At 40.4% G+C, this 27,602-nt stretch overlaps 1 protein-coding gene across 10 annotated transcripts in view; it reads left to right on the top strand.

Annotated features, from left to right (window-relative positions):
* Window positions 1-27,602, top strand: part of PBRM1 (polybromo 1) — a gene marked incomplete at its 5' end in the record, with an annotated part of 61,591 nt that overhangs the window by 12,596 nt on the left and 21,393 nt on the right. For 8 of the 10 annotated variants that reach the window (XM_084292563.1, XM_084292559.1, XM_084292560.1 and 5 more), the window contains 12 exons: window positions 579-677; window positions 2,056-2,147; window positions 6,645-6,861; window positions 14,427-14,568; window positions 15,269-15,366; window positions 15,604-15,880; window positions 17,884-17,989; window positions 18,741-19,383; window positions 21,942-22,153; window positions 24,960-25,145; window positions 25,824-25,981; window positions 26,432-26,698. In XM_084292563.1, coding sequence (XP_084148689.1) covers window positions 579-677; window positions 2,056-2,147; window positions 6,645-6,861; window positions 14,427-14,568; window positions 15,269-15,366; window positions 15,604-15,880; window positions 17,884-17,989; window positions 18,741-19,383; window positions 21,942-22,153; window positions 24,960-25,145; window positions 25,824-25,981; window positions 26,432-26,698 — 2,497 coding nt within the window. The remainder of the gene's footprint in view (window positions 1-578; window positions 678-2,055; window positions 2,148-6,644; window positions 6,862-14,426; window positions 14,569-15,268; window positions 15,367-15,603; window positions 15,881-17,883; window positions 17,990-18,740; window positions 19,384-21,941; window positions 22,154-24,959; window positions 25,146-25,823; window positions 25,982-26,431; window positions 26,699-27,602) is intronic. The other 2 variants (XM_084292557.1, XM_084292561.1) reach the window with 1 other exon arrangement.

The following is a 27,602-nucleotide window of genomic DNA, read 5'->3' as shown; positions in this document are numbered from 1 at the left end:
CTTTGGTGGATCGTGCTCCAACTCCTCATAATGCTACTAACCAAAGTCCTGCAGCTATGTTGCCTCAGTGTCACAAGTAACCGCACTCTGCCAGCGCAGAGTTCTTTGTATCCTTTGTCATACTAAATTGCTCTCTGTCAGTGCATTTAACTGTCCTCCCTTAAATGAAATCACGCAATAAAGTTGCTTGACAATATGCAATGTCGACTATTGGTAAAACACGATGGATCTTCATGATTAGCTTTATGTGGATGCTATGGAACATTTTGCTGGCTGCTTTCGCTGCTATTGTAGGCTGAGCTGTGTGTATAGCTATTAATCCTCAATCTAAATGTTACCTCCTCCTGACTTTTTATAAAAACAAAATCAATATTAAAATGCCGGGGCCCTAAATGTATCTTAGTGTTACTTTACTTTTGGCTTTAAAACATATATTATTTTTTTAATTCATTTCTGGACCTTTTGTCTGCACTATCAAAGTAAGTCTGTAAACAGCTATATTCTTGCTGCATCTTTTCTTGGGTCTAAGGTGGGCCTCTTTTGTTCCCCTTTCCTTGGCTTGTCTCTTCTACCTTAAGGACTCCATCAAATTTGACTGCTTCCAAGCTGACAGGTCCTTCCTCACAGGGTAAAGGCAGTGTTGGTGATGAGAGAAATTCTTCTAACAAATATTATCGGTAAGTAAATTGTGGACTTGGAGGAAAAGCTGGGTCATCATCACATGAAAATACTGATTTATTTTATTTATTTTTTAATTTCAGTTGGGAGCGCTCTTCAATGATCAATAGTGACTTCAATACTTTTGATTTCAAATATATTTTAGTCATATTTAGTGTGGTTTGAGAAGTTACTTTGCTGTAATTGCTCTTCCATGTTTGATTTTAGATTTAATGTTTGAGAACACCTGTCATTAGATACTCCTGTGTACAATTATTTCATTAGAAATGTTGTGAAGATCAATATGCTAGGCTTCATTACAAAATAAAGCAGGTGAAAAATCGCATGTAAGTACATTGTAAATCTAGGAAAATAGTATTTGGAAGCTGAAAATGAATAAGTAGGACTAAATAAGAGATGGAAGATGGAAACCAATAAAATAAAAGCCTGTAAATAGCAAGTATTGAATTTAGGATGCACTTACGGCAGACTTACTGGGTAGACTTGCTTACTAGAGGCATTCTGGTTTGTTCTTTCATTCATCAGTTGAGAATTTTGGTACGTATCAGAGGTATTGTCTTCAGTCTAAGAGTTACTGTCTGGAAGCAGTACTACTCCTGGCAAATTCTTTGTGTGTATTGTTGAAACCATGGCTGAACACTCAGCAGCAGCAGCAAGGCTCTTTCAGGTGTTGAGCATTTGTATGGAGTTGGTGTCATTTTAAGCAGCATATCCAATTTTTTCCCAGACTTGACTGCTCCTGCAGGGCAAGACTGAACCCACTTCTGGTGTGAAATGCTGTGTCACAGGTTTGGGAGAAAGAGAATGATGCTGAAGGAGGCATCGTGAGAGCATAGTCACTTAAAAAGGAGAGAAGATCCTTCACGGGCAGGCACTTTGTGTGTTGAAAAACCTCAAGTAGTGCTGGGGGAGAGAGAGAATTAGGTGTATACAGCTTAAAGCGTGCTAGATTTCTTCATGTAGACAAATCCTCATAAAGTGAGGTTAAATAACAGTGTTATTAATTGGGAGTATAATTAATACTTGTTACCCTTCCCAATTAGTAATTCAAATATTCAGGCATTCAAAGTTGGACAGGATATATACAGCTTGAACTCTAGCTTTCTGATTGCATGTCCAATCTTTCAGTTTGAAGGACCATCCCAAAGAAGGAGGCAAACTCATGGGTCATTAACAGTTTCTCTTGCTAAGCTCTCCATATATATTTTTTGGCATAGTCACATCTGTTTTCTTGATAATCTAGGTAACTGTCACAAGTTCCATTGGCTTACTTACACACTCAGGATGGCTGTTCATGGTGGTTTGATAATGAGAACCTTTTGCTATTTTTTATTTCTGAAATCTCTTTCTTTCTTTGTTTTCTTTTTTTTTTTGTAGTAACAAAAGATCAGCCCAGGGGGATCGTTTATCAGCAATTACTATGGCATTGCAGTATGGATCAGAAAGTGATGAGGATGCAGCTTTGGCTGGTAGGAACTGAAATGCTGTTTTATTTTCTTTAATTAAAGTATTTGGAATAAGCAAAACTGTACAGCTGATCTCTTCAAGTATGTTTATTGCAAAAATATTTTGCAGTGTTTCAAAACTCAGTTTATAATTCTGTGAAATCCAGTCCCTGTTTCCTCTTAAGTATGAATTTATAAACGTGCAGCTGGTAAATGGGGTAGGCCAAACTGTCTTGTGTGTCTTGAATTTAGCGTGTATATTTCTGAGGAAATATTTCAAGGAACACTTGGGTGTTCCTTGCTATAAAAGATTCACAGTGCTGTGTTTGTTTGAGAGGAATCTCACGCTTGCTCGTTCTGGTTTATATTCTCTTGCTGTCTTGTGCCATTGGGTCTGTCTGAACTTGTCCCTCAGGCAGATCAACACTACCTCTCAACTTGGTGTCATCTGCAGACTTACTGAAGGTACACTCTATCCCCTCATTTAGGTCATCAATAAAGATATTAAATGAGATAGGCCCCAGTACCGACCCCTGGGGGACACCACTTGTAATGGGATGCTGGCTGGACTTAACTCCATTAACCACAACACGCTGGGCATGGCTCTCCAGCCAGTACTTTACACAGAGAAGAGTGTACCTGTCCAGGCCACGGGCAGACAATTTCCCCAGGAGAATACTGTGGGAGACTGTGTCGAAGGCTTTGCTGAAGTCTGGGTAGACTACATCACCAGCCCTTCCCTCATCTGCCAGTCTGTTCACACGGTCATAGAAGGAGGTGAGGTTGGACAAGCACAACCTGCCTTTCGTGAACCCGTGCTGGCTGGGCCTGATCCCCTGGATGCCATGCATGCGCCGTGTGATCTCACCCAAGATGACTTGCTCCATAACTTTCCCTGGAGCCGAGGTCATGCTGACAGGCCTGTAGTTCCCTGAATCCTCCTTGTGACTCCCATCTACAAGAAGAGCCATATCAGCAAGCCTCCAGTGCTCTTGGAGCTCTCCAGATAACCAGGAACGCTGATAAATGGTGGAAAACCTGCCAGTCACCTCTGCCAGCTCCCTCAGCACCCTAGGGTGGAGCCCGTCTGGTCCCATGGACTTGTGACATTCCAGATGGAGGAGCAGGTCTCTGTCTCTTTCTGGATCACAGAGGGTGATTCTCTACCTGAATCACAGGGGATGTTCAGGTCAGGGCGTAAAGTACCCTGAGCATAACTGATCCGACTATTAAAGACAGATGTAAAGGTGTTGAGAACCTCAGCCTTTTCCTTATCTTCAGTGATCACATTCCCTGCTTTATCAAGTAAAGGATGGAAATTGTCCTTGCTTCTTCTCTTACTGTAAATATATTTGTAAAAGGATTTCTTGTTCTCTTTTACTGAAGTGGCCAATCTGAGTTCAAGCTGGACTTCTGCCTTTATAACTTCCTCTCTGCATATCTTAGCAACTTCTTTGTAGCTGCCCCAAGTAAGCTGTCCCTTCTTCCAGGATGTAGACTCTTTTTTTTTTTTTTTTTTTTCTCCTGGAGTCTCAACAAAAGTTCCTGGTTTACCCATGTTGGTCTTCTTCCCCTCTGGCTTGCCTTACGGGACTCAGGAACAGCCTGCTCCCGTGCCTTTGAGACTTCCTTCTTGAGGAGCACCCAGGCTTCCTGGATGCCTTTGCCCTTCAGGAGTGGCTCCCAAGGGACCCCTACAACAAATGTCCTGAACAGGTCAAAGTCACCTTCCAGAAGTTCGAGATAGCAGATATAGATATAGAGAGTTAAATCTGTGAGCCTCTTCAGTTGTAGCAGTTGCCTAAGCAGTGAACAATCAGTTTCCAACATGGAGTTTATCCGCACAGTTTCAGAGGCTGTCATGATGTAAAGGAGATTGTAGAAGATTTCCAGCTCAAATGTACTCAATATGAACAGCTTCTGCAGCTACCTGAAGTATAGATATGTAAAGACAGGCATAAAAGGTCATTATAAATTACTTGTTTATAAGTATTTCATGTCAAGTCTGGATGCTGCTCTTGGTTGTACTAGAATCTGGCTTCGGTTACATCTTGAGCATTCATTGTTATCTAGGTGCTTTGGGACCTTGGGAGACATTGATTAAAGCAAATTACTTGCTGAGTAAAGACTAAGTTTCTTCCATATACATTTATATGCTTTCCTAACTCTGTTCCTTCCCTGCTGTAGCACTGTGTAAGCGTACACATATGCTTTACTGCATATTTCTGCTGTACCTGCTCACTGTAGTTGTGGTAACAGCTGCGTGAAAGAGGAGTAACTGACTGTTCCTCTGTGCTGCCAGCATGTTCCCTGGAGACCTGGTGCTACTGAATGCTGAAGAATCTGCGGTCTTGCATTATGTGGCTGGTTGTACAGCCAAATGTGGATTTTTGTCTTCTGATCCAAATAGTAACTTCTTCAGTTCTCAAGATAATGTGTTTCCTGTTATTCAGAAAATGCTAATGTTCTACTATGTAAGAACATATAATGGTTGGCACACATCTTTTAAAGAGCATAAATGTTATAATGAAAATGTTTATAGTTGTATTCTGATGTGTTACGTAGACACTTTCCTTTTAGTGCTTGTTTAATTTACTGAGATTTCATTTTGGTGAATGTCTTGTGTTCCACTTCTTACACCAAGGAAGTACATTTCTTGTTTAGGATATTGAACTGCTTTTTTGCTGTCTTCCATGTCACAGAATATTAGCATGCGTGTTTCTTGTTTTTGTCTCACATAAAAACAAGTTCTCCTTTTTTCTATTCTGTTCCTTTTTGATGGAGCAGTCAGAACTGAACTGTTTGAGTAAACAATAGCAAAGACAGGATTTTGTTGCATATTCTACTTCGGAAATTTATTTTACTTGGTAGCTGTCTCTTAGCCATCAGGATTTATCTCTGCATTCAGACTGGTATGTTAGGTGTGGGGAAGAAGACAGAGTGTTGTCTTCAGTCTTTTGTTTCTACCTGAGTGATTCTGTCCAGCTCCTGCTTTGCAGGCTGCCATAGTAGCTGCTCTGCCATTATGCGATGCTGGTTGGCGTACACGCGCCTGATAATTTTAAGCATCTCCTCTGAATTAGTAATGAACGTCTGTGTAGTGTTTGCGCATCTGCTGTGGTCTGCTTGTGTTTTAGCTTGCATCTAGCTTGTCTGGTACACTCGTGTAGATCTGCAGTGTCAGACTGCAGAGGAAAAATGATAGTACTATGTTGATATGCAGTCAGAATGTCCTCTGGCTTTGTCATCATTTCAATACATCTTTACTGAAATTGAGTAGAAAATTTGAAACGTTGCCAGCCTCTATTGAGCAATAATGAAAATGCCAGCTGGAAACTTGGCTTGAGCATTAGAGAACTGTCTTTTTGTGTAACTGAATTATCCAGCATGTCACCTGCCAAGCTTTCCTCTAAACTGGGATTTGTAAGAGAGCAAACAAGGATGAATAAATAGCTGTGTATGCAAAAACACATAGATTTTATTACTATGCCTGTCTGCAAGGTACAAATTATGCCAACTGTGTTACAGTGCAGTAGAAGCATTGGCCATTTATTGCTTCCCATCCTATATTTCTGTTGCCAGTTTTTTCATTCCGTCTGTGTTTCTGTTGCTCAGTAACATTTACTGCAGATGAAATTAGGAGAAATGTTACTTCATCAGATGAACTTTTGTTCATCCTAATCCTGAAGCATAATACATGCTTCATAAAGACAATAGGAAAAGTCTGCTATGAACATTTTATAGTACAGTATTTATTGATTTTCAAATTATTATAGAACTAGCATAAAATGTTTATTTCTCTTTCACTTTCTGCATATTAAAGGTGAGCTGTAGTGACAGACTTGCCTGTTAAAGTTCAGATTTTTTTTTTTTACTTGAGCCAGGATTATTATGCAATTACTATATCATGGGATTACTATTTAAAAGATTATAGAAGTTCTGAAGTAATCTTTTTTGATATATATTCAAAAATTCATTTTTATTTCAGCCATTTTCCCTAACAGACTAAAGACCTTTGAAAATTCTAGATATGGTTTTTCAGTTCATATTCTTGTAGTATACTCCAGTCAGATAGCAGAATCACAGTGGTTCGGTGTACAAATGTATTTGGTACAGATATTGGTAGTAATGGTTTGACTGGTAAATAAGGGTGTAGCTGTTTTTATAGGTAGTGTGCTTGAATAGTCCTGTTTAGTATGAACACTTCTGCACGCTTCTATATGTAGAGTTTATTACCAGTGACTGAACTGAAGGCTCATCTGAAAAGAGAACTTGCTATTTAGATAAAGTGTGTTGTTTGTTTGTTTGTTTGTTTTTCCCATCAGCTTGGGGTTTGTGAGGTGTAGCCATTTGTGAAGTCCTTTTCTGGCTTGTGAATCTGACTACTGGAGAGTGGCTGAACACCCTCAACTGAGGGTCTGCATTTTGTTCCAGTTTAGTTCTCTATTTGAAAAGTCATTAAAAAAATCACTCTGACTTGTCCTGCTGAGAGTTTCTCATTTTTCCTTTCTCTCTGTGCAGCTGCTGCTCGTTATGAAGAAGGAGAATCTGAAGCTGAGAGCATTACTTCTTTCATGGACACTTCTAATCCTCTTTATCAGCTTTATGATACAGTTAGAAGTTGCCGAAATAATCAAGGCCAGCTCATATCTGAACCCTTTTTCCAGTTGCCCTCTAAGAAAAAGTATCCTGATTATTACCAGCAAATTAAAACACCTATTTCATTGCAGCAGATCAGGTAAGAAAAAGCAAACTGCCTCTGGTGCGATACTATTCAAAGGCTCCTTTCATTTCCAGCATCCTTAATTGCAGTCAAGTTGCTGACCTCTCATGTAGCGATACCATTTTTCCTCTGTGCTTTGTTGCTGCTTGTTTTGTGTCAGTCTGCATCAGTCTTCTAATCATCTTTTATCAATGGCTGCCATCCATGGGTTTATTTTCCACAGTGTTTCATTAGGAATGTGCCCAGGTAGTTGCCATATCAATAATTCTGAAGGTGAGATGCACAGCAGATGTGAAAGCTTCTGCAGAACACTCTGTTATGCCCTTCCCTTTACCCTGATGGCATGGTTACCTCTTACTGCCATGCTTCTTAAATCAATAGTCTTCAGCAATGCAAACTGTGGAAAGGTGTTTGCAATTATATTCCTTCTGTTTAGGTCACAGTCTAATTGTAGAGAATAATTATTTTCATTCATGATGTAGTTAGTCTGGAGTGAAGTGCTAATGTAGCACACTGTTCATAAATCTGTGAGCCCTGAAAGATTCCTCAGCTGGCAGAGCACAGCTGTGGGATAAAAACGTGTGTAAAAAGCAGTGAGCTTATCTCGGGCTGCTAAAACCCAGGATAAACTAATATATTCACCATGTTAGCTCCATCGTGTATCAAGGTGCTGAGTGCATTAACAGGTCTTCATGGCCCTGACTAGCTTCAGGTGGCCCTGGCTTCCTTCCCAGGGACCTGGGAGCCCCATTTCAGGCCCTGCCTGAGCTACATGGTAGGAGTGCTGGTCTCCAGTCCACCACAGCCATGCCTCTGCCTGGCTGTGGACCCCCACTGATATCCCCGCAGTGACCCAGACCTGACCTGTGGACTGACTTCCTAGCATTGCCTTGGGCCTCTGTTCAGGCACTGCCTGCACTGTGTCTGCTGACTGTGTCTGATCCTGCCCTGCAAGCTTGGCTTCCTGGCCTCACCTCATACTTGCCTCATCACCAAAAGTTGGCCGGATGGTCTGCATCTGGGTCAAACCTGACTGCTTGTAGCTGGCAAGGCCCCTGCCCTGCTGCCCATGTTGATGTGCTTGGCTCCCCTTCCCACAGGGAGGAGCCAGCTATTCCTGCTCTAAAGCACCTCTTGTATCCTCGTGTATAAAGTTATGCTAAAACATCTTCCTTTAGAGTAGAGTGCATTACAGCCATAGGAAATGGTGTTGAAAACCAGGTCTGCAGGAGAGGTGTGACAGTGTTTGGTAAAGCAATAGTTCTTCTTCAGTGGGTCCTCACACTGCTAGTGTGTTTGTAATAGTTCTGTAAATTGTACCGTAATACAATCTGCTAGATTTGTTATACTTGTTTAATAAGCAGTGTTTTGTTAAACTGGAAGGTAATAAAACCTTTTTCTTACCTGTCTGACAGTGTTATGCATGTTTTGGGGGGCAAGTACAGAGATGCAATATTGGTTAGCTGTCCGTCAGTGGCTTTAAATATTTTTTTCTTATGTCTTAATACAACTGTTGGCTTGGCAAAGGAATCATCTTTTCTTGAATGAAGCATAAAACACATTTGTTGGAAAAAAGATGAAATTGAGAACATCACTGGCAGTTCTCAGGGAGCTTTTTGTCTGAATGTACCAAAGGGTATTTGTTCTAATTATGTATATGTGGATTTCATTGGGAGAAACCTTGTTTTGAAAATGTACTTGGTATCAGGAGAAATAATTTGCCATAGGGAAGCAGCTGTTACTCTACTTTCCTTACAGAGTAGGCAGGGTGCACCTCGCTGTCTGAGCAAAAATGATGCTCAGATGTATATACAGAACTTTTTAAAAAGATGGCATTTCTCATTGCCTGAGAGCTTAGAAAACAAAAAAGTACAGTCTTCTTAGAAATAGTAATTTTAATACATGAGTTAAATTATGGTATTTATAATAGTCTACATTGTTTTATCAAATTCTGAAATTCAATTATTGTTTAAATTGCCACATAATCTTCTCTTACTATGCTTAAGAAGCCTTGAAGTCATGCATATGTGTACTTAATTGCTATGCTTTAGGGAAAACTGAAGCAATCATGGTTTTACTGATATTACAACCATGCCTTTAGGTATTCGAAATAACCACTCCGTAGGGGTGGAGAGGTAGGATTTTTTGGCTTGGGGTGGAGGGAGGCACTTTTGTGTGTTTGGAGATGCACATTCAAGGAGTACATCTGTTCATAGACAGGGACAGAGAAGTTAATTGTCCTAGCACAAAACTGAAGGTGTTAGAGAGTACAGCCTGCCATTCCCGTCTCATACCATTTTCTGCATTGGCATCTGGATACTTGGGCTATGTACTGTCAGAGTGGACTGTGAAAAGGGAGCCAAGTATTTCCTTTTCCCTCTTTCCCCTGCCCCAGTCTGCTGTCACTATAAATTTTGCAGCTAATCCTGTATTTCAGGAGTCTGTGTTTGTTAAATGCAGGAAAATCCTTGCTCAGTGATTTATGATAACTACAGGGAGAGCATCACAGGTGTGGGTGTGCTTTGTTTGCTTGTTTTAATGAGATGCAGATTATAACCATCCCAACCTCCTGAGCGCTTTGAGAGCCTCAGTGACTCGAGCTGAGTGCTGATCCCAGGCTGATTCTGGATGCGGGAGGTAATACTGCTCGAGTTTCCTGCTAATTTCCTCATGCCATGCTCTTTACAGAAATACAGAATAGTTGGGGTTGGAAGGGAGACTCCAACCACCTCCAGCCACCTCATCAAGCAGGGTCACCCAGAGCAGCTTGCCCTGGACTGTTCCCAGTTGGCTTTGGAGCATTTTCCCTGATGGAGACTCCTCAACGAACCTGGGTGACCAGTGCTAGTGTTTTACCACCCTCACAGTTTTTTTGTTGCTGTTTTTTGTTTGTTTGTTTGCTATTTGTTTGTTTTTAATTTTTTTTTTATTGTGTTCAGATAGAATTTCCTGTGTTTCAGTTTGTGCTTGTCCTGTCAGTGGGCACTGCTGAGACGAGTTTGGCTCCTTCTTCGTTCCCTCCCATCGGGTGTTTATCCACACTGATAAGACACCCCTCAAACCGACTCAAGGATTACAAACCACAGAGCTGCAGAACAAGGATATACCCTTTAAAAATGACACTATGAAGGCTGTGATTTTTAAGGGGTGGTAGAAGGGCATGGTATGCATGATATTTTGCAAACTTAGCATGGCTAAAATTTTCTAATTCAACAGCTGGAGGGATAGTCAGGAAGCAACGCAGGAACACACAGAACATGCTGTTAGGTGGAACACAAGTGCTGGATCCTGGCGTGCTTACAAGAACTGTGATACTCATTACATTTTATAGTGTTAGTAAATATGATCCTGAAGGCAAGTGAATCAGCCTTTCCTCCACCAGGGAATTCCCTGGCAGCTGTCCTCGCCTGATCTGCATGTGAGAGGTGTGTGTGTGTGCAGGGGCACTGCAAGCATCGCCTTTATTGGCATGCCCCAGTGTCTTCTGCTCTAGGAAGCTAGGGGCCATAGTTGGGGTTTTAAAAAAAAAAAAAAAAAAAGAGTGGATCTAGCATAAAGCACACTTGGTTTTGTGTGACATCCACTTCTTGAGTGTTTTTTTTTTTAAATGCGCTTTTCTTGTGAATGTTCATTCAGTTGTATGTGACATGGGAATTTAAACTTCACATTTTACTGAAATTAGTGCTGGCTTTTGTTACCTCGAGCTTAATTACTTGAGTTGAATTTATAATAAAAATGATCATCTAGTGAATAGAACTTGAAAGAGTAGAGACTGCTATCTGGGCTAGTCTGAACATTTATATAAATAACAGCTTAAACGTATTACAAGTTAAGTTCTTAACGTAAGCATAACTTTTTTTTTTTTTCAAATATTTTATTATTACATTGACTTTTGGAAAAATAATATGTCACTGTTACGGTTTGCTTAATTTATGAATGTGCCAACTGGGAAAATGTTAGTTTTGGCCTCGCTTTGCAAAATAAACTGATGTTTATAAAATTCTTCTGTTACAAGATTGACAACTATTAGAGAGCCTCCAAAGGAGGACCACGAAGATGGGGAAGGGTCTGGAGGGCAACACGCATGGGGAGCGGCTGAGAGCCCTGGGTTTGCTCAGCCCAGAGCAGAGCAGGCCGAGGGGAGGCCTCATGGCGGCCTGCAGCTCCCTCAGGAGAGGAGCGGAGGGGCAGGCGCTGAGCTCTGCTCTCTGGGGACAGCGACAGGACCTGAGGGGATGGCATGGAGCTGGGACAGGGGAGGGTCAGGCTGGTGTTAGGGAAAGGTTCTGCTCCCAGAGGTGGTTGGGCACCGGGACAGGCTGCCCAGGGCAGTGGGCATGGCACAGAGTTGCTGGAGCTCAAGGGGTGTTTAGGCAGCACTCTCAGCCATCAGGTCTGAGTTTTGGTGGTCCTGTGTGGAGCCATGAGCTGGTGGCTCCCTTCCAATGCAGGGTATTCTATGATTCTATGATAATATTCTAAATTGAGAAGAGGCATGGTATTTGAGTTCTGCTGCGTTTGAGTATAATTAACTTCTCTGAATAGCCTTAATTAATCACCCCGTTGTTCACTGACAGCAAGTGTGTTGAAGAGGATCATAAGGTAGGGGGTTATTTGCAGGCTGTAACAGGATTACTTTGCACCTCTGGACTTTTCATTCTTCATATGTGTGGTTGGAAGTTGTCTGTCTTTCAAAACCATGTGGGCTAAGTCTTGATTCTACTTCTGTGGTCAGACCTTTAATGAATTCAACTGTGAATGTAGGTTGTTCGCTTAAAATCAGACGGACTGCACCTCGTGTATCTAGTTGTGGATAAGCATACAGTAATAGAAGCAAGATTTTATTTGATGGTAAGGTAATTTAGATGACGACTCAGCCTTTTAGAAGACAGTGTTTCCTCGTCTTGTCTTCTGACTCTGGGTTAAGATTTAATGGAATAAGAATTAAGCTGCTTTTCTTCACTCGTGAGCTACTGTCAGGGTCTTCACTTCTCTATCAGCTTAAAAATTCTGCTTCTGTAGAGTCATGAGGAGGAAGAGAATTAATTTTCATAGTATGGTATAAGACTAACAGCAACTTCATATGTTTCTCTGCATTGTGGTGCTTGAGGATTAGGCTGCAGTACCATAACGTGCATATGTCACTGTCTAAATGCACACATGAAGCTAGCGTAAGATACTGAGGCATGCGGAATAAGTGGTACATTTTAGATGCTCCATGTGACAGTGGTGTTCTGGAGTCTGCATAAGCAATCCCAGATTTAGTAGTGTCAAGTGGCTTGGGATCTGCTGATAGGAAGAATCGCCAATTTTTTTTTTTTTCCATATAATGAAAACACACAGAACCAATTTAGAATGCCCTTTTCATAAAAAGAGTTGTTGTAGGCAGGATGTATTCCGTAGGAGACATTACTGCTTTGTTCTGCCTGCAGCTTGCTTTGGATGTGTTTCACTTCTAAGGATGTGGCAAGTTTCTCCTTTCCTCAGTTTGATAAAACTGGCACCTAAACATACAGAATTTGGTTGAGCAGGACCAGGTTATGTTACTAATAAGTAAATCATATTTACCTTATCATACAAATAGTGTTCCTTCATAGATTTGAAGCTTGGATGCAATATAGATATAGAGCTGTATATTGGCTTTAATATCTCATGAGGATTGTAGTTCATGTTCTTAATCAGTGTAATCCTAGACCTTTTGATTCTTGTTTCTTTTTTTTTTTTTAATGCTGACATTAATGCAGTTTTAAGTTGCATATGGAACAACTCCAAATAAAGAGGAGTAGTACAAAGTGATTGTGAGGAGTGATTTGATTTGGAAAAACAGTACTTCAGTTGGGATGCAGCCTTCCAGGTGTCTCTCTCAGAAAGCTGAACTTACACCCCATGCGACAGCGATCAAAATGCAAACTTGCAATTCTGTAATTTTAATTTCTTAAATTAATGGGGAGATTAGCAGTTGTTTGTCTTACAGTTGTTGTTCTTTCTGCCATCTAATCTCTTAAAACTTATTTTAGTTCTCTGGTAGAAGGCAAACATGTCAGAATTGCAAATGAATATATTTACAAACTGCATGCTGCTAATATTTAAGCAAAATTTGAGCAAAGAGTTGAAAGGTAGCAGCATTGCATGCAGGCTTGCGTGCTTTCAGGGGGTTGAACAGCAGAACAGATCTTGAGAGGACTTTATCATAGCTCTGATTATGATTGCTGAAGCATGATTCTTTCTCCTCTAATAGTTATCTTTAACAGTAAAAAGCATTGAGGCGTTTTAGACATTTGTCTTCTGTATTTAATATTCAAATCTAAGGCTGTTGTGGTAGGTTTCATGTCATTAGATCCCTACTTAGAGCCCAAGCCTGCAAGTTTATCAGTATGAGAGGTCACTTTTGACTGAGGAAGATCACCTGGAAATAAATGATATGGTTGCCATCCACATCCAAAGGCAGAGAGAATCTGTTGGTCAGTATATCTCTCAAGTGCTTCTTATGAATTGATTTCTGCACAGGACTTGCTATTTTTGATTTTCTTTTTTCTTTTTTTTTTCCCTAATATTCTTCGTTTCGTAAGTAGTATAGATGACTTGGAAACTTTTTTCTAGGATGTAGAATTGCATGCATTTAGTCATTATTTTTGTTTTCCATTAATCTGTTGAAAGTTTGTATCTATAATAGCATCTGTAAACAAGGAAATTGCTGGTTAATTTACGCACTTATTTACTCTGTGTGCCTTGACAGTTTAGGATGTTCTTAAATCATTCAGTTTTGAAATACTAAAAGCAGCCAAAGTTTTTAATAAATTTGGTTTTATTGATCAGGATTTCTGGTGCAGGTTTTCTTTTAAGCCTTTCTATTCCATGTTTTCTCAAGTTCTTAATGATGCTTTATCTTTTGCAATACCAACAAGAGCTTGTGTGCTGAAGTCCTGTAATGGCTTGTCAACATTTTGTTGGACTCGAAGAACTCATTTGTACATTTCACTCCATAGATTTTGCTTTCTGAACCAGCCACCATTCAGATTAGCTGGAAAAAATGTGGCATGGCCTCTAATATTTGTTACCAGACGATGGCAAGAGCATGGATTGGACTCTGTATTTACATCCTGAATATGTAGGAGCATACACATCACAAGTTAGTGGTCTTGTGGGAAAAACAGTCCTGAATGTAATGTGTAGCAACAAATAATTTTCTCCACATGTTACATATCTAGGATATTTGTCCAATTTTTTTTCTCATAGACATTGAGGAAACTCAAGTTCTTTGGATCTGAGAGAAAAGGCAATTACTACAGACATGTGCAGCTGGCATCCAGGAAACATGCGGTTAGTTGGATGTTTCCTGCAAGAAAATTCTGTAGATCTGGAAATACACGTGCAGTTCTCAGTAGTTTTTATAACAGTGTAACAGTGTAATATTGCTTCAATAACACCTTGCAATTGTAACAACAGGAGAATATATTGTGTTTCCCCGCCTAACTACAGCTCTCTAGATATTGGATTTCTCATAAAAATGAAAGTGTTTAAGAACTGTTTTGTGGTGTATAGCTCATGTGGAGTAACTGATTTGTTTGTTTATTTTGCAGAATGAAACTGAAGAACCATGAATATGAAACCTTAGATCAGCTGGAGGCTGATCTGAACTTAATGTTTGAAAATGCCAAGCGCTACAATGTCCCCAATTCTGCCATCTATAAGAGAGTACTGAAAATGCAGCAAGTTATGCAGGTATCTGGAATAGAACAATCAAAAGGATGTAACTTGTTACGTGAATGTATTTCCCTAATGAATAATTTTCCAAAACAATTTTTGAACTAGACTCATATTTGCAGTAGTATTTTCTTGGTTGTGATTAGCTTGCTGATAGTATCTTGTGTCTTCTATCATATCATGCAGTGGTTAAAAAGTAGTCTGAAAATTGCTTCCAGAAGTAGTTGATATCAGATGCTTAAGAAGTGAAGTATGGGAGTGAAGAGCATCATAGGGTAATTTTTCTCCAGTACACCTGTTGCCTCCTGTGCTTTCCCTTGGTCGCCCTAATTCCTTACCATGACTATTTTAAGTTGGGAGAAAATTGAAAAAATGCTGAGGTTTTTTTTTGTTATTGTTGTTTTTGTTAAGGGTTTACAGTTAAATACAGGTTGTTGGTAGTTAAATACTGTTGCTAAGGCTGTTTAAATTTCATTAAGTGTTGAATTCAGATTGTTCACTCAACAGTTTTTCTAGCAGATGAAAAGGATTATACCACTATTTAAATCGGCAAACTTGCATTAAATAAATCGCTGGAAATATTTTGATGGTGCATGTGTCCTTACACATGTAAAATCTATAGCTTCATCTTATTGTATGTATCTGATCTGTTTTGGAGTTTAATGTTCTGAAAATGTCCAGCAGTGAGTTCGGCTTCAGGGATTTGTCATTTCTTCAGGCAAAGAAGAAGGAGCTTGCTAGGAGAGATGACATTGAGGATGGTGACAGTATGATTTCTTCTGCTACATCTGATGCTGGAAGCTCAAAAAGGAAAAGGTATGTACTTCTATAGTTTTCTGCAGACCTTTACATTACTACTTTTTTCTGGTGAACGAAAACCTGGACGTGAGCCAGCAGTGTGTGCTTGCAGCCCAGGCAGCCAACTGTGCCCTGGGCTGCATGAAAAGAGGAGTGGCCAGCAGGGTGAGGGAAGTGATTGTGCCTTTTATTCTTTTATTCTCTTTTATTCTTTTATTCTCTTCCTTTTTCTTCTTCCTCTACTTAACCTAACAGTAAAAAGAATATGCGAAAGCAACGAATGAAGATCTTATACAATGCAGTTCTGGAAGCTCGAGAATCAGGCACAGGCAGACGGCTCTGTGATCTGTTTATGGTTAAGCCATCCAAAAAGGACTATCCAGATTATTATAAAATTATCTTAGAGCCAATGGATTTGAAAATGATTGAACACAACATCCGCAACGATAAGTATGTAGGGGAAGAAGCAATGATTGAAGATATGAAGCTCATGTTCCGAAATGCAAGGCATTATAATGAGGAAGGCTCCCAGGTACTGTTTTGTTCTGCAGTCACACTTACCTCTCTCCATTTTTTGCAGACGTAGGATTTATATTTGAATTTTTAACTATTATTCCCAGGATTTATGGTAGTTGTTTATTGAATTTAAATAGAAACGTAACTTCTTCTCTCCGCTGGTGCTTTAGAATATGTTCGTATAAACATGAAAAGCAGTATGTTCCTATGTAATAGTGTATTTTTTAACTGAAGGTTAGACTTATTTCCTGTTAGCTAGCTTTTTTCCTTCACTTCAGAAAATGTCAGCTGAATATTTCCTTCCTAGTATGTTCACAAAAAAAAAAACAAATGTCTGGTTATTAAATTTTCATTATTTATCACATGAAGGTGTTTGCACTGTGAAGGGTCACCAGAACATGTTCTGATGCACAGAACCACTGAGAAGGGATGTCTTCCTTTATTGGAAGGAAACCAACTTCGTTATCATGGAAGTGGAGAATAAGTAGTCTGAAATGAATATGCTTGTCACTTATGAATATTTTGCGAACCTCATGAAGTTCAACAAGGCCAAAGGCAAGGTCCTGCACCTGGGTCAGGGCAATCCCAAGCACAACTACAGGCTGGGCAGAGAATGGATCGAGAGCAGCTCTGATGATAAGGACCTGGGGGTGCTGGTTGATGGGAAGCTCACCATGAGCCAGCAATTTGTGCTTGCAGCCCAGAAAGCCAGCCCTATCCTGGGCTGCACCAAAAGCAGCGTGGGCAGCAGGGAGAGGGAGGGGATTGTACCCCTCTGCTCTGCTCTCGTGCGACCCCACCTGGAGCCCTGCGCTCAGCTCTGGATATGTGCATTCTAGGCCAAGTCCAGAGGCGGCCACGAAGATGAAGAAGGGGCTGGAGCACCTCTCCTGTGAAAAAAGGCTGAGGGAGCTGGGGCTGTTCAGCCTGAAGAAGAGAAGGCTCCAGGGAGACCTTCCAGCGACCTTCCAGTGCCTAAAGGGGGCTACAGGAAAGCTGGGGAGGGACTCTTTGTCAGGGGTGTAGTGATAGGACAAGGCTAATGGCTTTAAACTGAAAGAAAGGAGATTTAGATTAGATATAAGGAAGAAATTCTTCACTCAGAGGGCAGTGAGGCCCTGGCACAGGCTGCCTAGAGAAGCTGTGGCTGCCCCATCCCTGGCAGAGCCCTAGGCCAGCCTGAATGGGGTTTTTGGCAGCCTGGGCTTGTGGGAAGTGTCCATGCCCATGGCAGGGGGTTGGAGTTAGATGGGCTTTACGGTCCCTTCCAACCCAAACCGTTTTCTGATTCTGTGATTCTATTGTAGGGAACACTAAAAAGAGGGTTAAAAGGTGCTGTATTCATAAGCAAAAAGGGCACAGATGGCCATGACATGCTTGGAAACTAAAATTGTGTCTCTCGGTCAGCAAGCTTGATGTTGTGGAACAGAGGAGTGGTAAGAAACCTCCAGTTACTTTTAATGAGGAACTTGATCAGCTAATGTACAGGACTTCGTGATCTGGTTTCCTGCCCTGGGCTTGGATGTGAAGACCTAGTAGGATCGTTCTAGTCCCTTCTACCTTGATGGAGTTACTCTGGTTTGAGAGATCATTGCTGAGCAGAATGATTTGATGTGGAAGTTGATAAGACAACTGAGTTTTCCAGTCTTCTGGTCTTTGGAATAGAAAAGTAGTTAGATAAATTATCCAAGATTTATGTTTCACCGATTTGTATTTATCAGTTCTGCTTGCCTCTGTGTGTGTCAAAGGTGTATATTTGAGAATTAATACCTTCTTTTTGAGTAGTTGGTTTTGCCTTCAAGATTTTCAAAATAACATCTAGATGTTTTGAGGAGACTAGTTCTAAACTCATCTTTAAGGTCTATGACCAAATCTCAGCCCCCTGAGACAATAGGAATTGTTGCCATAAAGTTAACCACCTTATATGAGTGTGTCAGGAAGAGACTTCGTACTGTCCGAGGAAAACACAGTAGTAAACCTTGTGTATTTTTATTTATTTATTACTTGACTAATTAATAGGTATACAACGATGCCCATATGCTGGAAAAGATCCTTAAAGAAAAAAGGAAAGAACTGGGACCCCTACCTGAAGATGATGATGTTGCATCTCCTAAACTAAAGCTAAGTAAGGCAACCTTGTAAATTGCCATGTTTCCACTAATCACTTACCAAATCCAACAATACAAACTTAAGAGACTCATCCTTTCAAAATGGAAGATATATCCTGCATATTTACATTGTTGTGCAAAGTAGAACTTTGTGTTCAAAATTACAATGACAACAGTGGTGTTTACATGTGCGTGTTATAAACTGGGGTGATGCATATGGCATTGTCTAAGAAAAGCAACTTAGAATGAAGAAGGAAAACTTCAGAACTGTTGGAATGATCTGACATTTAGGCATGTGGTGTTACCCAAATGTTAGATGCTGCATCGTGTACTCAGTAACACTTCAGTAAAGTGTGGGATTGCTTACAAGGAAGATGCTTCTCAAACTGAGTAAAGCCCTTAGTTTCCCTGCTCAGATACCTGGGATTTCCACAGAATGATGAAGGAAATATGAGGTTTTACTGGAATATTACTGAAAGCCATGAAAAACACAGAAGCAAAGTTTGCAACAATCTCCATTCTTAGAGCTGTTGCCCTTAAACTGCATTTGCTACTACTCAAACCATATGCTTTCTTAATACCTGTTCAGAATTTAGTAAACTGAGATTAAAACTGCACAGAAAGTGTTACAGCAAATAACTGCACACAGTCCTTTTGAGGCGTTGTTGAAAATAGAAATGTGCAGCTCTTTGGTGCAGTGCAGGTGGTAGACAAAGAAAGTGCTCAAGGTCTGTTTTTGTAATGTTTTTTCTTCTTTTGTCTGCTTAGGTAGAAAAAGTGGCATTTCTCCTAAAAAATCAAAATATATGACTCCAATGCAGCAAAAATTGAACGAAGTGTATGAAGCAGTTAAGAATTACACGGATAAACGAGGCAGGCGACTGAGCGCCATCTTCTTGAGGCTGCCATCTAGGTCTGAGCTTCCTGACTATTACGTAACCATTAAAAAGCCAGTTGACATGGAAAAGATCAGAAGTCATATGATGGCCAATAAGTACCAGGATATTGATTCCATGGTAGAAGACTTTGTAATGATGTTCAATAACGCTTGCACCTACAACGAACCGGAATCTTTGATTTATAAAGATGCCCTGGTCTTACATAAAGTTTTGCTTGAAACTCGGAGAGAGATAGAAGGAGATGAGGATTCTCATGTGCCCAATGTCACTTTGCTAATTCAGGAACTCATTCATAACCTTTTTGTATCTGTTATGAGCCACCAGGATGATGAGGGCAGATGTTACAGTGATTCTTTAGCTGAGATTCCTGCTGTTGATCCCAACTTCCCAAATAAACCTCCTCTGACTTTTGATATTATCCGAAAAAATGTTGAAAGTAATCGCTATAGAAGACTGGACTTGTTCCAGGAGAATATGTTTGAGGTACTGGAGCGGGCAAGAAGGATGAACAGGTGAGCAAAGCCATGTTTTTCAGATGTCTGTTGTCTCACAGCATGTTCTGCGTGTTAAATTTAGACAAACACAGAAGTATTTTAAAGTGTTTGCTTTCCTTCGTGTGGTCGTTTAGAAAATTTTGCTCAGTCTGCTCAATCATGTCTTCGGTTGAATGTAAGCTTTCATTTATAGACAAAGAGAGGCTTAGGCTTCTTGTATGGGATAGTTTTGATGTTTATCTTCCAAAGGCATACCTCATGAAAACCAGGTTTACGCTAACTTATAAATTGAAAAAACAAAGGGGAAGAGCTCTTCAATTGCTTGACTAGCAGGTTACTCTTCTGGAGCCATCATAGTTTCATGAGTTGTAACATTGTGTGAAAGCTGTGAGCACTTGAAACTTCTTGCAGTGTTTATCTTGAATTAGGAAAGTCCGTTTTGTTAATATTACTATTATTATGTAAGTTCTCAGAAGTAATCACTGGAAGTGAACAGGCTGTAGAGGAGGGCCAGTGGCAAGTAGTTTTGGTTTCAAGCAGTTAGCTTTCATTTTTCTGCTATTTCAGGACTGATACATACAGAAATACTGCTTTTAGGTAAACTGTCAAACAAACTGACAGCAGACTAGTAGCTGGAGCGTGACTGTGGTGCTGCTTGTTATGAGTAAGCACAGAAATCTGTTGGTAAAGTGAAGCTTTGCTGGGCATCACCTATCCCATACTGGTAGTAGGCAGTGTGCTTCAATTACTTTTGATTAAAATATGTCATGGTTTTCTTGGAAGCATTCTCTTTTGGGTTTTGTTCTGGTTTGCTTTGCTTGCTTATATGGGTGTCTTTTTTTTGGTTTGTTTTTTGCTTTTGAAATTTAGGTTTTGTAAGGTTAGGTATTTGCTAAGGGTTCCTGGATGTGCTGCAGCCAGATCAAAACTGTTTGTGAATGTTGGCATAGTCAGTGTTTTTGCATCTGTGCTACATTAACACTACTTAGTAGGTCCACATGAGATGGTTTTGCATGTCACACATGCAGGATAAATCCTACACTAGCATGATAAATCTGCTTCCAGGAAAGATTTCGTTGTTTGTTTTTGTTTGTTTTTAATCAGGGAAGTCTTGGGTAGAAATGTGGAAGGCCTTTTCTAGAGCAAATCAGAGCCAGAATAATGGGATTAAGTTACCTGTTTTACTGTACTGGAAAAGGATGGAGGCAGACTCTGAAGGAGAGTGACTGACCTAACATGCAATTTCCCTGATATTTTCTGGCAATTTCCTTGTGAGCTGACAGAAACAGTTTACCTGGGTTATGTCAAGTAATTTTGTGTTCTTTTTTCTTTCACATTTTGTTAAAGAGACGGGCAGTACTTTCCATTGCAAACTCTCTCTGTTAGTGTTCCACCCAGTGGTGGATTGTTAGATGCTCCCCTGAATCAGGAGGTATCTGAGTAGGCATCAAGCAGGCTGGTAGTGGTGATTGCTCTAAACTGCCTTTTGCCTCACGTTCACAGAGATTTTAAGTTTTGTACCTGGAAAGCTTTCAAAGAAGGCCACGGCCATTTTTAGCAAAGTACCTCTTCAGGGTAAAACAGCCCATAATTGCTCAGTGGTATTCGATTCGAAACTGTTCTCTTGGGTTGCAGAATATCATTGATACTGGCGCTGTTTCATTTCCTAGGACATGTAAACAGCCTCATATAATCTCCTTCACTCTAAAAATAATTTTTCTTGCCATATGGAGAACTCCTAACTCAAACGCCAGTTAGACTGCTACTTGAATTTGGCCACTAAGATGATCAGAGGGCTGGAGCACCTCTCCTGTGCTGAAAGGTTGAGGGAACTGGGCTTGTTTAGCTTGGAGAAGAGAAGAGAAGGCTCCAGGGGGACCTCATTGTGGCTTGAAGGGAGCATATAGACAGGAGGGGGAACGCCTGTTTACATGTGTTGATAGCGATTGGACAAGGGGGAATGGTTTTAAACTAAGACAGAAGACTTAGGTTGGATATTAGGAGGACGTTTTCTACTCAGAGGGCGGTGAGGCACTGGAACAGGTTGCCCAGGGAGGCTGTGGATGCCCCATCCATGAAGGCATTCAAGGCCAGGCTGGATGCGGCTCTGGGCAGCCTGCTCTGGTGGTTGGCAACCCTGCTCAGAGCAGGGGGGTTGAAACCAGCTGATCTTTAAGGTTCTTTTCAACCCAGGCGATTCTATGATTCTATGAATTTGAAAAGTAGCACTAGATGCACTTAATTTTTTTAACTTTCATTTTATAAGTACCTTTTTTAAAGTGAGGGACAGACAGTGACAAGCAAAATTTAGCCTTTTAGGCTTACCCTTTCAGTTTTAAGCTAGCAGCCAGATTAGATGCTGAAAGGATCTGTGGTAGAGATCGTTTTACAAGAAGTCCATAGAGTAGCATGGTTAAAAAAAAAACAACAACAAAAAAAAACATGATATAAAAAAAAAAAAATTGTTTAAATAGGAATTTTATCACAAAGTATGGTGGACAATGGTGTGTGTTTAGGATTTTGTTTGTGCACAAATTATGTTTCTGCCATGTTGTATTGTACCTACATTTGTACAGGACGGATTCAGAGATTTACGAGGATGCGGTTGAACTTCAGCAGTTCTTCATTAAAATTCGAGATGAACTTTGTAAAAATGGAGAGATTCTTTTGTCACCCGCTCTCAGCTATACCACCAAGCACCTTCACAATGACGTAGAAAAAGAAAAGAAGGAAAAGCTGCCCAAAGAAATAGAGGAGGATAAGCTCAAAAGAGAGGAGGAGAAGAGAGGTAATTATTTTCTGTCCATTAATATTGAATGTATTAAGAAATGTACCTATGTGTATTGTGTATGCTCTGCTGTTGCTACAGCTTTACTTACTGAAGGGACCTTAATAGTCTGCCTGGTTCTCCACAAAGAGCCTTGTATTTTAAGGTAATGAGAGATGTATGGCTTTAAAACAGATGCACGTGGATACTAACCGTATGTAAACTCATCACTAGAACATACTGAGGTACCAGTAGTCTTATTCCAAAGCTATTACAAAGGAAAAGAACAGTTTTTGTTAGGGCTTTCTTTTGCTAATAAGCTTAGCAATAATTGTTGTGAAGGACCTTTGAGTCATTTCTTTTTTGGCACATACCACTTTCCTTGATGTGCTGAAGGTATTATTTGTGATCACACTTTTAACACTGCTAATGAAATGGTATCAAAGTAAGCCTTTTGCATTTGTTACTTGGCTGCTGTGAGTGTGAAGAGGAACAGGCTTTCAACATTTTGTAGGGTAAAAAACCTAATATGAAGGCCCTTTTTGTTTCACATTTCCTGACTGTTACTGTGCATGTAATGGTTGTGGAGTACGTCAAGGGGAATGAATAAAGCTCTCTAATTGTTCCTTTCCATAGATAGGAGCAAAGCTGTTAGCTCTTTGTCTTCATTCTGACATGGTTTGTCTTTACATGTGGCACCAAGGTCAGCAGCAGTCAGCTGGTTGCTCCAACCAGGCTCAGGACTGTAAGGGGACAACGTGTGATAGCTAAAAACCCCAAAGAAAGCAGAACGTTACTTTCTGTAGGCTTCTGAGCTCAGTGCTGTCAGCATGTTCATCTTCCCTTGCCTGAAGGCTTCAGTAAAACTCCTCTGAAGAAGCAGTTCCCTACCTTCAGCAGCAGAAAGGAGTCCGGCACAGCACAAAACACACTTAAACCTTTCCTTCACACTGCAAGTGTCAGAGGAGGCACTGGCTGTCATGTGGCACTTCTGCATTGGCCGTTTAGAAACAGAAAAGAAGGAAGATCTCTTTTTGTTCTGTGACTGGCACCTAGTACACTGGATTCCCAATTCACAGCTGCAGGATTGTGGTGTTACTGCCATAAAGAACAGTGCATGCATTGCATTAAACGTTGACACTACACTGATAGCCAAAAAGCATTGCTAACGTAGGCTATAGGCTCTTCACAAGGGGCGCTGGTGTGTCTCTCTATATTAGAGAGTGTTCTGATGTTGTAGAACTCGAGGCTGGGAATGCTAAGGTTGAGTCCCTATGGATTAGGATCAGTGGGAATGCCAACAAGGCAGGAATCCTGGTGGGGAGTGTCGTCATGTGGCACTTGCAGGGCAGGCAACCGGGTGATCAGGCCCAGTCAGCATGGGTTTATGAAAGGCAGGTCCTGCTGGACAAACCTGATCTCCTTCTATGACGAAGTGATATGTTCAGTGGCAGAGGGAAAGGCTGTGGATGTGGTCTACCTTGACTTCAGTAAGGCTTTTGACACAGTTTCCCACAGCATTCTCCTTGAGAAACTGGCTGCTCTTGGCTTGGACTGGTGGACGCTTCATTGGGTTAAAAATTCAACAAGGCCAAGTGCCGGGTCCTGCACCTGGGGCACAACAACCCCAAGCAGAGCTACAGGCTGGGAGCTGAGTGGTTGGAAAGCTGCCTGGCAGAGAAGAACCTGGGAGTAGTGGTTGATAGTCAGCTGAATATGAGCCAGCAGTGTGCTCAGGTGGCCAAGAAGGCCAACAGCATCCTGGCTTGTATCAGAAGCAGTGTGGCCAGCAGGTCGAGGGAAGTGATTGTCCCCCTGTACTCGGCTCTGGTGAAGCTGCACCTCGAGTCCTGTGTTCAGTTTTGGGCCCCTCTCTACAAAAAGGACATGGAGGTGCTCAAGCAAGTCCAGAGAAGGGCAACAAAGCTGGTGAGGGGCCTGGAGAACAAGTCCTACGAGGAGTGGCTGAGGGAGCTGGGCTTGTTCAGCCTGGAGAAGAGGAGGCTCAGGGGCGAGACTCTATCGCTCTACAGGTACCTTAAAGGAGGCTGTAGCAAGGTGGGGGTTGGTCTGTTCTCCTATGTGCCCAGTGATAGGAAGAGTGGGAATGGGCTAAAGTTGCACCAGGGGAGTTTTAGGTTGGATGTTAGGAAGAACTTCTTTATCGAAAGGGTTGTGAGGCATTGGAATGGGCTGCCCAGGGAAGTGGTGGAGTCACCATCCCTGGAGGTCTTGAAAAGATGTTCAGATGTAGAGCTTAGGGATATGGTTTAGTGGAGGACTGATTAGTGTTAGGTCAGAGGTTGGACTCGGTGATCTTGGAGGTCTCTTCCAACCTAGATGATTCTGTGAATATGTGGTATTGCATTGGCTTGCAGCTGTCTTCCTTTTCTTTGTTTTTAACTGCACTTGCATATGCAGTATGCTCAACACTGCTAACAAAAATACTGTTTTATGTGCAAATAGTAGGCATTACTGTTTTAAAGTAATTGACTGAACAAAACTTCAGTGACTCAATTCATGAAGAGTGCTACATGAATGATTAAAACGTTGATAGTTTGTTTCTAGATTCCTTTTGCTCCTCTAGGGGAGACTCAATGGCTATGGCCCCAAGTTACTGAAAGTTAAAGTGTATACTTAAAGCAGGTTGACACTTACACTACCTATCTGAGTACATGCTTTAAGCCTGCATTCAGTGCAAGGTCTTTTATTTTTCTTCAGGGACGAGTGAGTTATCCAGCACTAAGCAAAGGGTAAAGGCATACACATCAGAAATTATGATTGATAGGGCATTGCTCAGGCCTATTTTCCTTGTTCTTGAAAATAGAAGCTGAAAAGAGTGAAGATTCCTCTGGCTCAGCTGGATTGTCAAGTTTGCATCGGACCTACAGCCAGGATTGCAGCTTCAAGAACAGCATGTACCATGTAGGAGATTACGTCTATGTGGAGCCTGCTGAAGCCAACTTGCAACCTCACATCGTCTGCATTGAGAGGCTGTGGGAAGATTCTGCTGGTAAGGATGCCTTTGGTATAGAAATACAAGCAGTGAAACTTCTTACATCTTCAAATCTGAGCCCTGTCTGTGTAGATGTTAATTATTGCATTCACAAAATTATGTGTGGACTGATGAGTATTGTTGATTGTTTCTGAGTTGCTTTGTCCCGAAAGAACTTTACTAACCTAAAGTTCATGGATCAACACATGCTTTCTTGTTCTTCTTCACTACCCACCCTAAATTGTAAGCATCCCAAAGAATAGGCTCTTTGAAGTGGAAGGAGCATCTTTTTCTGTGCTAATAGAAATTTCTGAACCAAAGTTGGATGCATTTAACTGCAAAGGTTGGAAGCCATTGCAAGGTTTATAAGTAAGTTGTAGGCTGTGTTTCCAATAGACATTTGGTTCTGCAGAACCTGAATCACCCAAATAGAGAAGGAACTGGTTTTCTTGGAAAAAAGGCAGTTTGCAGGATTTCTAAGTAATCTAGTTTTTCTCACCTGAAACAGTCAAGGAATCTTTTCCTGTTTTAAACAAGTTTAGTTTGCTCTCTATAAATTACTATGTGGCTATTTGATAAATAATACAATCTGTAGTTGGTTTTGCTTGTTTGTGCACTAGAGAATACACCTTTTTTGATCTTTTCCTTTCTCTCCCCCCTTTTTTGTCTTTTTTTTTTTTTTTTTTCTTTTTTAAGGAGAGAAATGGCTGTATGGCTGTTGGTTTTATCGACCAAATGAAACGTTTCATCTTGCAACACGGAAGTTCTTGGAGAAAGAGGTTTTTAAAAGTGACTATTACAATAAAGTTCCAGTTAGCAAAATTTTGGGCAAATGCGTGGTCATGTTTGTTAAGGTGAGAAACTCTTTGGACTAATTTGCTAAACAGTTAATATTGTCTATGATATTTTCTTGAAGAGGTGTAGATATTATAAGTTGTAAGTATTCTACTAACACATATAAAAAAAAAAAAAAAGGACTTGTTCTTATGTACTATTTGTAGTCTTCATTTGCTTCATGAGATTTGTAGTTCATCCAAGTGATGGATGATTTCCAGTGCTGGCTGCTTTATAGAACCATTTATTTATTAAGTACTTAGCTAATGTTTCCAGAGCATATGGGAGAAAAATTGCAGGTAACTTCTTAAAGGTTGCCATAAAAATCAGTCTTAAAATGTTTCTGATAAATGCACAGGAAAGAATGGGCTGTGTCAGAGGGAGCCCACCATGTCTTTGGTGGGGGCTTGGGGAGGTGGATATATTACTGAAATATTTCATCTAAAAATGTAATTCTCTTCATTCTGCAGGAATATTTTAAATTGTGTCCTGAAAACTTTAGAGATGAGGATGTCTATGTATGTGAGTCACGTTATTCTGCAAAGACAAAATCTTTTAAAAAAATTAAACTGTGGACTATGCCTGTAAGCTCTGTAAGATTTGTCCCACGAGATGTGCCCCTCCCTGTGGTCCGTGTTGCTTCTGTGTTTGCTAATACAGACAAAGCAGAGGAAGAGAAACACTCTGAAACATTAGAAGACAGTAAGGTGGGAGAAAGTATCCTTCATCTTGAAAAGGTATGCAAGATAATGAGATGAGCATTTGGTGTGTTTGTCAGATAAATAATGATGAAATGTGAGCCCTCAGGACCTCAGAGGTTTCATAGACACATCCAGACACAAAAAATAGATTAATACAAAATCTGTTATAAATTATTATACATAAAATACATAAATAGAAACAAAGCATTCACAGTCCAAACAAAAAAAGAAATGTGTACCTGTTTGCTAAGTTTTACAAATGCTTTCTTGTGATCATGTTAAGGGTTTTTTTTTTTTTCTTTACTGCTTTAGAAAAAAAATACATTTCAACTGAAAAGTTTGTTGTAATCCTAAAGTATCAGTGGGGCTAAAAGTCCGATTTTAGCTCACAGAGATGCTTTGTTATGTAGTGTTTCAGTAAAATTGTTAGTAGCTAGGCAGCAGCAAGCAATACATAATATAGTATTCTTTGTGACCTACTTATGGTTAATAGCTGAACAGTTTATTTTCAAAATGCATAAAAATATTTCTGGCCAAGCTACTAGGCAAAATGTTTTTTACTATGCTTAGAGTTATAAGTTAAATTGATTTATTTAAATACATTTGATTGCAATAAATGTAATCAAATTTATATAAAATAATTTTAGTCACAACTCTACTTACATTCTGAGTACTTTTTAACAGAACCTCAGAATAGAACCCAGCACACTCATTGTCAGACAAAAGAAGGAATTCTTTCTACCAAGAGAAGGAAAACTTGAGATCTTTTCCTGCCACACTTTGAGGGGGATATCCTATGTTTTCATTGGCTGTTTGTAATCTGAACTAAAAGGTCAATTGAGGCAATGAGTTTTAACTAAAAAGTAAGAAATAGAACAAATTGTGTGATTTTTGTACTCCATATATATGGAGTATTCATATTATTGTGTATGAGAGGTGA

The sequence above is a fragment of the Netta rufina genome (assembly GCF_964035555.1).
Source record: "Netta rufina genome assembly, chromosome: 10".
Taxonomy (NCBI): domain Eukaryota; kingdom Metazoa; phylum Chordata; class Aves; order Anseriformes; family Anatidae; genus Netta; species Netta rufina.
The sequence above is the reverse complement of the archived record's forward strand: the minus strand, read 5'-3'. Positions and strand labels throughout refer to the sequence as shown.